General features: G+C 44.2%; 1 protein-coding gene across 1 annotated transcript; it reads left to right on the top strand.

Annotated features, from left to right (window-relative positions):
• Positions 1-306: 306 nt before the first annotated feature.
• On the top strand, positions 307-8,039 carry LOC115134094 (protein adenylyltransferase SelO-1, mitochondrial-like). The gene is made up of 9 exons (XM_029667734.2): positions 307-981; positions 1,155-1,358; positions 1,463-1,640; positions 2,117-2,247; positions 2,445-2,722; positions 4,678-4,846; positions 5,124-5,309; positions 6,871-7,027; positions 7,170-8,039. Exons 1-9 carry the CDS (start codon positions 380-382, stop codon positions 7,389-7,391), a joined length of 2,127 nt encoding a protein of 708 aa, XP_029523594.2. The 5' UTR covers positions 307-379; the 3' UTR covers positions 7,392-8,039.
• The last annotated feature ends 1,353 nt before the right edge of the window (positions 8,040-9,392 follow it).

Genomic DNA, 9,392 nt, shown 5'->3' with positions numbered 1-9,392 from the left:
GTGGATTCTGTGTGTGTGTGTGAATAACGTTTTTTCTCAGATGGTCTGTATGCCCACCCTCACTGTAGTAGTTTCACTGTAAACAAGCCAAATATTGACGCCTGAATTATGCATTGAACTATAAAAACTTTAAAATAAAAAATGTTTTATTTAAAAAAAAATCGTTATATTTGTACTTATTCTTTCATTTTATCTAACATCTCTCATTAATTTAGACATTTAAGGATTCCTTGGCTGCCATCAGGCTGCCATGGCCAATGCAACAAGTCTTAGTTCCGTCTCCTATTGTTTCCGGTAGGACCAATAATAGAGTAGCAAACCATTTCTGACAAACATCCGTAGTGCAGACCTGTGATAGCGTCATATCTTGGAGGTGTGAATGAGGTCTCTGCTGAGTTTAAACAGACCTACCGGCTTTAGTTGGATGACTTCTTTAAAACTTCGTCTGGCACGATCAAGTTTTCTTCGCTCTGGTATTGTCGTCGTGGTTAGATACTTCTCCGCTGTTGTTATGGACGACATGGGTCTGGCGGTCAGTCGTTCACCGCTCGAGCGCCTCGAATTTGACAATGTCGCACTCAAGAAACTTCCACTGGATACATCAGAAGAACCTGGTCCGCGAAGGGTGACAGGAGCCTGTTTCTCTCGAGTAAAACCACAACCAGTGCTCAAGCCCAGATTTGTGGCCGTCTCGAATGATGCTTTAGCTTTGCTTGGGCTGAACGCCATGGAGGTTCTGAACGACCCACTGGGTCCAGAGTACCTGAGCGGCTCTAAAGTAATGCCAGGGTCCGAGCCTGCAGCGCACTGCTACTGCGGTCACCAGTTCGGGTCATTCGCCGGACAGTTGGGGGACGGGGCGGCCTGCTATCTGGGTGAACTAAAAGCTCCAGCAGACCAGTGCTCCGAGCTGCTGCGAGAGAACCCCAGTGGCCGGTGGGAGATTCAGGTCAAAGGAGCTGGACTGACGCCCTACTCCAGGTTGGACAGTATTGCATAAGCATGACTAGACAGTTCTAAAAATTATTTAGCTAATGAATCTGTTTCCTCAGTCAAATTCCTCAGTTTAAATACAGTTGACTATCATTGTAGCCCATGAAAATGTGCTAATGTTGTTGAATACATTTCTATCATACGTTCTCTTCCATTCTCAGACAAGCGGATGGGCGTAAGGTGCTGCGATCCAGCATCAGGGAGTTTCTGTGCAGCGAAGCAGTGTTTGCTCTGGGCGTGCCCACCACGAGGGCGGGGTCGCTGGTGACCTCTGACAGCAAGGTGGTACGGGATGTGTATTACAGTGGGAACCCCCGCAAAGAGAGGTGCTCTGTGGTCCTCCGCATCGCACCCACCTTCATCAGGTGCATAGCCTATCACATGTTCTCAGTCTTACAGTTATGGCAAATGTTCCTTAAAGTCAATGTTAAAACGTGTCACTCTGATCATTGTGTTTGCGTGCGTGCAGGTTTGGGTCCTTTGAGATCTTCAAGGCGACTGATGAGAACACAGGCCGCCAGGGCCCCAGCTACGGCCATGATGCGATCAGAGGTCAGATGATGGATTATGTCATAGAGACCTTCTACCCAGAGATCCAGCAGAACCACACTGACAGAGTGGAGAGGAATGTGGCATTTTTCAGAGAGGTATAGTATAAACACCACTAGATTCAGTGAAGCATCCATGATTCATTATGTTAAAGGGTACAGTAATGCTCTTAGGCTTTATGAACTTGAAGGATATCCTTTTATGTCCTTCATGAAAGTAAAACTAATTTGACTCAAAGCAGACTGTAGGCCTACATTTGAGCGCTCTCTATCCTTGACCTTTTTGTCATGGATCCAAGAACACTGCTATCCTCTTATCCTGTTAATCTGCTGTCGCTTGGACGTTGAAGAAATACCGTGAGTGTGACACTGACTTAGCACACACTGTGCTATTAATGAATTTTCTCATGAAAAATATTATTTGACCACCACAGTATATAATCCCTAAATATGTATTGCCTAACCCAGCACCTAAGCAAGAGATACATTTAAAGTTTAAACTACTAGACCCAAGTAATCTCCTCTTCCTTCTGTTCTGACACTGGTGCGTGTATGTGTTTGTCCCTGACTGGTAGGTGATGTTACGTACAGCTCGGCTGGTGGCCCAGTGGCAGTGTGTGGGTTTCTGCCATGGAGTCCTCAACACAGACAACATGAGCATTCTGGGACTCACAATAGACTATGGCCCCTATGGCTTCATGGACAGGTACATCATACAGTACTCAGCAGCAGTCCATCTCTTCCACAGCAGTAGCCTTGACTAGCATGGATGGCTGACCTGCTTTATTTTATTTAGATTATGGCCATCTTCAAACTTCAACTTCAATTTTAATGTACTTCTTACTGAATCCAAACAAGGGTCTGGCTTAACACTGCCTAATTTCCCCTCTATCTTGTCTGCAGGTTTGATCCTGACTTCATCTGCAATGCCTCAGACAACTCAGGCCGCTACTCCTATCAGGCCCAACCGGCTATCTGCCGCTGGAACCTGGCTCGCCTGGCCGAAGCCCTGGACCCAGAGCTGCCCCCAGGCCGGGCAGAGGCTGTTCTGGACGAGTACCTGCCCCTCTACAACACCTTCTACCTGGGTAACATGAGGAAGAAGCTGGGCCTGCTGAGGAGGGAAGAACCGGAGGACGAGATGCTCATCACTGAGCTGCTGCAGATCATGCATAACACAGGTAGGGGGAGAGAGAGAGACATACTCACCGGACAGTTTATTAGGTACATCCATTTACACTGAACAAAAATACATCGCCTGTTTCTTGAGCTGAAATAAAAGGCCCTAGAAGTGTTCCATATGCACGAGAAGCTTATTTCTCTCCAACTTTGTGCACAAATCTGTTTATGTCCCTGTTGGTGAGCATTTCTCCTTTGTCAGGATAATCCATCCACCTGACAGGTGTGGCATAGGTAGAAGCTGATTAAACAGTATGATCATTACATGGGTGCTCCTTGTGCTGGGGACAATAAAAGTCCACTCTAAATTGTGCAGTTTTGTCACACAGCACAATGCCACAGATATCTCATGTTTTGAGGGAGCATGCAATTGGCATGCTGACTGCAGGAATGTTCACCAGAGCTGTTGCCAGATAATTTTAATGTTAATTGCTCTATCATAAGCCACCTCCAACGTTGTTTAAGAAAATTTGTCAGTACGTCCAACCGGCTTCATATCGCAGACCACGTTTAACCATGCCAGACCAGGACCTCCACATCCGGCTTCTTAACCTGCGGAATCGTCTGAGACAAGTCACTGGACAGCTGATGAAACTCTGGGTTTGCACAACCAAAGAATTTCTGTATGAATTGTCAGAAACTATCTCAGGGAAGCTCATCTGCGTGCTCGTTGTCCTCACTAGGAAAAATGCTCACCTTCGATGGCCACTGGCACGCTGGAGAAGTGTGCTCTTCACGGACTAATTTCGGTTTCAACTGTACTGGGCAGATGGCAGACAGCGTCATGTGTCAATTTTGTGAACAGTGTCTCATGGTGGGGTTATGGTATGGGCATAAGCTACTGACAACGAACACAATTGCATTTTATCGATGGCAATTTGACTGCACATAATTACCGTGACGAGATCCTGAGGACCATTGTTGTGCCGTTCATCCGCCGCCATCACCTCATGTTTAAGCATGGTAATGCACGTCCCCATGTCACAAAGATCTGTACACAATTCCTGGAAGCCGGAAATGTCCCAGTTCTTCCATGGCCTGGATACTCACCAGACATGTCACCCTTTGAGAATGTGTGGGATGCTTTGGATCTACTTGTACGGCAGCGTGTTCCGGTTCCCGCCAATATCCAGCAACTTCCCACAGCCATTGAGGAGGAGTGGAACAATATTCCACAGGCCACGATCAACTCTATGCGAAGGAGATGTCACGCTGCATGAGGCTAATGGTGATCACACCAGATACTGACTGGTTTTCTGATCCACACCCCTACTTTTTTTTAAGGTATCTGTGCCCAACAGATTAATATCTTTATTCCCAGTCATGTGAAATCCACAGATGAGGGCCTAATGAATGTATTTAAATTAACTGATGTACAGTAACTCAGTAAAATCTTAGAAATTGTTACATGTTGTGTTTTATTTTTGTTCAGTGTAGTACAGGGTCAGACCCTCCTTTGCCTCCAGAACAGTTTTTTGTTTGTAACACCATTCTCGTTAAACCCTAGACACTTGTGTGTGAAAAGCCCAGGATGGTGGCCATTTCTGAAATACTGGGTCTGGCGCGCTTGGCACCGACGATCGTACCACGCTCAAGTTACTTAGGTCACTCGTTTTGCCCATTCTAACGCTCAATCGAACTGTAACAGAATGCCTGTCTGCCTGTTTTATATAACAAGCCACGGCCACTTGACTCACTGTCTGTAGGAGCGATCTGTTTTAATGAACGGGGTGGTGTACCTAATAAACTGGCTGGTGAGTGTACATAAGAAAGCTATGGGGAATGAGGAGGGACAAACAACTGAGGGGTGTGCCGCAGAACACTCAGCACTGATGCATAGAAAGGTGATTCACGGTCACATTATTCACACAGAAGACATGTTGCCAGTAGAAGACAGCTATGACACTGACTAAGCATGACTGATTTAATATCTGATCCTTCTCTTTCTGGACACTAGGAGCAGACTTCACCAACACATTCCGCTGTCTGAGCCAGATCCCCTGCCCCATTGAGGGAGATGGGGAAGCAGAGGAAGGAGTCATCAAAATGGCCAAAGACCTCCTCCTGGAGCAGTGTGCCTCTCTGGAGGAGCTCAAGGCTGCCAACAAGCCCAGCATGGACCCACGGTAAGATAATATATTGACATGAGCAATGAGAACACAGGTAATGGTTTGTTGGAAGCTTCTTGGTCTTGGGTCATTGAAGCTGTAGTAGAGCTTTGGAATTTGGTCAATAATACAGTAGTGGACATAGTTCATTAGATGGACATGATCCTCTGACCCAAGTTTGTCTATTCTAGTCCATCTCTTTCACCTTCCTCTGCCTCTCCCTTCTATTCGTTTTTTTTTTTGCGATCACATTTTTGACATTTTGCATTGACACCACTCTCCCTTCACCCTTCAGTGAGTTGGCCATGCTGATGCAGTTGGCCCAGAGCAACCCGTCCCTGTTCCAGATGATATCAGACCGGAGGACGGTGGCCATGCAGCTGGAGAAGCTGGGCAGGCTGAAGGAGCTGCTTGAGGCTGATGAGGTAGAGGTCAAGGCCAAGCACAGGGAGGACTGGGCCACCTGGATCACCTCATATAGGCAAGTGCTTGTATTTTTAAATCATCTCAGAAAACGTCCTAGGAATCCTGTTAACCTATTTTAAGGCAAGAAAAACTCCCAGCTCAGGGTAGGTTTTAGGATCTTGCTAAGACACTGCTCAGACAAACTCTGAGCCAGGAATAAAAATAAACTCACAAAAGTTTCTCAGCTAGTAATCACAACAGTTTTAGGTACCGCAAAGGAAAGATCGTGATGACACTCATTAACATTGGTTATTTCCAATCATTTGTAACAATCGCAATGAGGCATGCCAGCTGTGAACGTTACAGCACGCTTCAGACAACCACTGTGAATGTGACTGTACATCAAATGTTGCCATGGTAAAATGTTTGATATAATTTTTGCTTGACACGATCACTTTGCCTACTCTTAATTGTTGCCGATGTGATTGTACTGAATCATACAGTATGATGGTTTTTAAAAGTGGAATTTCGATAGTATTATTGCTATATCAACACACTTGTCACTCCCGTTCAACTTTAAATCGCTTTGGCACAGTAGGCATCACATCACGTTGACAATAATGTTGCAGAAAATGTTTGAAAGGTTTATAATTTTCACCGAACACAATCAGTTAAAATAGGGCCTTGATGCTTTCAATTGCACAAGTTATAGGCATTTAGGAATACATTTTTAACAATGTGATATTGCTCTCCAAAGGGGTAACTTTAAATAACATAATATAGGTTGATTTAAATAATGTATTAGTCTAGTATTTAGGCATATGATGTGGATTAGGCCTCATGTCAAATCATTCTCAAAATATACTGTTGCATGTAGGCCTAGCTTGTTTATAGGTTGAGCATATCGAATTATCAAAACATTATTTTAACAACTCCGAAGTAATTGCCTGTCTATGGTGCAGGAACCACTGACTCGCTGCCTTTTTCTATCAAAACACCTGCTGGTAACTCCTTAACAGGTTAGGATGCCTCATGAGGTCTCCTTAATATCTGTCGACTAGGTGGGACTCTTATGACTAAAGAGGCTTCATGCATAGCTTTTATTTTTACCCATAAGATTAGGGGTCAAATATATTTTCTCAATAGTTACAACTAATTCTCTACTCTGAGACGCTTTGTGGATACAGCCCCAGGTCTTCCTGTCTTAATCATTATGATCCAAAAGGCAAAACCGATCCTAGATCAGCACTCCTATTCCACGCAGTGAATACAGGCTCTGAATTGAACTTGTCTTTTTCTCCAACTCAGTGTTTGACACTATATGAAGGTAACTCTAGCATCAGATATATTGCTTTAGAAATGTAGCATTGGGAGATGGAGCGGATGAGAAGGGAAGGGAATAAAAGCTTAGAAAAAAGCAGGTTGGTCAAATGTTTGCAGTAGAGGTGGTGTTAGTCTTAGTTATTTGACCATGCCAGCCCATCCTCTCTGAACAGTGGGGGGGTTTCATTAGGCACCAAACGGAAGAAAACTGACATAGGGAGGGACGAACTGCATGCTTGTTTTTGTTCTCCGTTGCAAAGCGTTTTAGTCAGGTGTGCCCTAATGAATCTAATTGTGTGTTGTGACTGGTGCAGGGAGCGTCTGGCTAGGGAGGTCGAGGGCCAGAGTGACCTCCAGGCACTGCAGGAGGAGAGGGTGAAGGTGATGGATGGCACCAACCCACGATACGTCCTCAGGAACTACATTGCCCAGAATGCAATAGAGGCAGCCGAGAACGGAGACTTCAGTGAGGTCAGTCTCCGATCAAGCAATGATGTCACCAGAACAGTAGGATTCTCCAAAGGAAGGAAAAAACATGCTGTCTCTGCCTTTACTTGCTTCTCTGGATTTCCCTCTCATGGTTTGATCTTTCTCTGATCTCTCTGTGTCATAGGTCCAGCGGGTGTTGAAGGTTCTGGAAAAGCCTTTCTCTACCCAGCTGGGTCTGGAGCAGCCGAGCTGGCTGGGTCGGAGGGGGGCAGAGGGGCAGAGGAATGAGGAGGAGGAGGAGGAGGCACAGCAGGGGGCAGAAGCATCATCATCCCGAATGCGTGTTCCCTATGACAGCAAGCCCCCGGTTTGGGCCAATGAAATCTGTGTTACCTGATCTTCGTAGTCCCTTCCCTGACAGTGAACCCACCTAAAGTTAGAAGCGAGTCATTCAGTTTTTTCTTCATCTCTGTTTACCTTTACCTCTCCACTCTCTCGCTTTACTTGGGTGGGTAATGTCAAGGAAAGTACATTTATGAGTTAAGATGCTACTATGTCAATCAGTCAGTCTGTAGAGGAGAGGATGTGTTAAGAGTTTTAGGAAATTTCAGAGTACAACCCCAGAAATTTGAAATCACACCTTTGATCCAAGTGATAATTACATTTATGGAAATATCACATCTTTAGTAGATCTATACTCTTAATACAGATACAAATCCCGCTCTGTAGATCTGCGTAGCCTGTTGACTGTCTGATTATGAATGACGGCCCAGACGTCCAGTCCCACAGTGACCCGTCTGAGTCTGAGAGACTAGGAGTATCACCTCAATATATCAAATATCATGTGTCTGTATGTATGTGAAAAGGAATGATTGTAGATGAAGATTTACATATCCTCTGAATCGTACTGAATGGTTCACATATGTGTATGTGACTGACTGAGCCGCAAATGACTTAGCGCACAAGTATAACATAATTGGCAACTTTTACACTACCGGTCAAAAGTTTTAGAACACCTACTCATTCTCTTTTGCATATTAAATCATAAAATATATGTATATTTCCCATGGTTTTCTTGGTTGACAATAGCAGTTTTGAAGCTTCCTGGAAAATGTAGGCAATACATAGAATGTTATCATGACCAACAACAATGTTGTGGTGTTCTATTTGTGCAATGAAGCACTAAGTGGTCAGTATTATGGCTGCTATGACATACAGTGCCTTGCGAAAGTATTCGGCCCCCTTGAACTTTGCGACCTTTTGCCACATTTCAGGCTTCAAACATAAAGATATAAAACTGTATTTTTTTTGTGAAGAATCAACAAGTGGGACACAATCATGAAGTGGAACGACATTTATTGGATATTTCAAACTTTTTTAACAAATCAAAAACTGAAAAATTGGGCGTGCAAAATTATTCAGCCCCTTAAATTAATACTTTGTAGCGCCACCTTTTGCTGCAATTACAGCTGTATGTCGCTTGGGGTGTCTCTATCAGTTTTGCACATCGAGAGACTGACATTTTTTCTGTATATACACTACCGGTAAAAGTTTTAGAACACCTCATTCAAGAGTTTTTCTTCATTTTGACTTTTCTACATGTAGAATAATAGAGAAGACATCAAAACTGAAATAACACATATGGAATCATGTAGTTTATAAATAATTGTTGAACAAATAAAAATATACTTTATATTTGAGATTCTTCAAATAGCCACCCTTTGCCTTGATGACAGCTTTGCACACTCTTGGCATCTTCTAAATCAGCTTCACCTGGAATGCTTATCCAACAGTCTTGAAGCAGTTCTCATATGCTGAGCACTTGTTGGCTGTATTTCCTTCACTCTGCAGTCTGACTCATCCCAAACATATCAATTTGGTTGAGGTCGGGGGATTGTGGAGGCGAGGTCATCTGACACCACTCCATCACTCTCCTTCTTGGTTAAATAGTCCTTACACAGCATGGAGGTGTGTTGGGTCATTGTCCTGTTGAAAAACAAATGATAGTCCCACTAAGCCCAAACGATAGGATGGCGTATCGCTGCAGAATGCTGTGGTAGGCATGCTGGTTAAGTGTGCCTTGAATTCTAAATAAATCACAGACCGTATCACCAGCAAATCACCTCCACACCATAACACCTCCAAGCTTTAGGGTAGGAAATGCATATACGGAGATCATCCGTATATTCACACCACATCTCACAAAGACCCAGAGGTTGGAACCAAAAATCTCCAATTTGGACTCCAGACCAAAGAACAAATTTGCACCAGTCTAATGTCCATTGCTCGCGTTTCTTGGCCCAAGCAAGTCTCTTCTTATTGTTTTCCTTTTAGTAGTAGTTTCTTTGCAGCAATTTGACCATGAAGGCCTGATTCACACAGTCTCCTCTGAACAGTTGATGTTGAG

Source organism: Oncorhynchus nerka, linkage group LG9a, assembly GCF_034236695.1.
Source record: "Oncorhynchus nerka isolate Pitt River linkage group LG9a, Oner_Uvic_2.0, whole genome shotgun sequence".
NCBI lineage: Eukaryota > Metazoa > Chordata > Actinopteri > Salmoniformes > Salmonidae > Oncorhynchus > Oncorhynchus nerka.
This window is presented reverse-complemented; position numbering and strand designations above follow the sequence as displayed.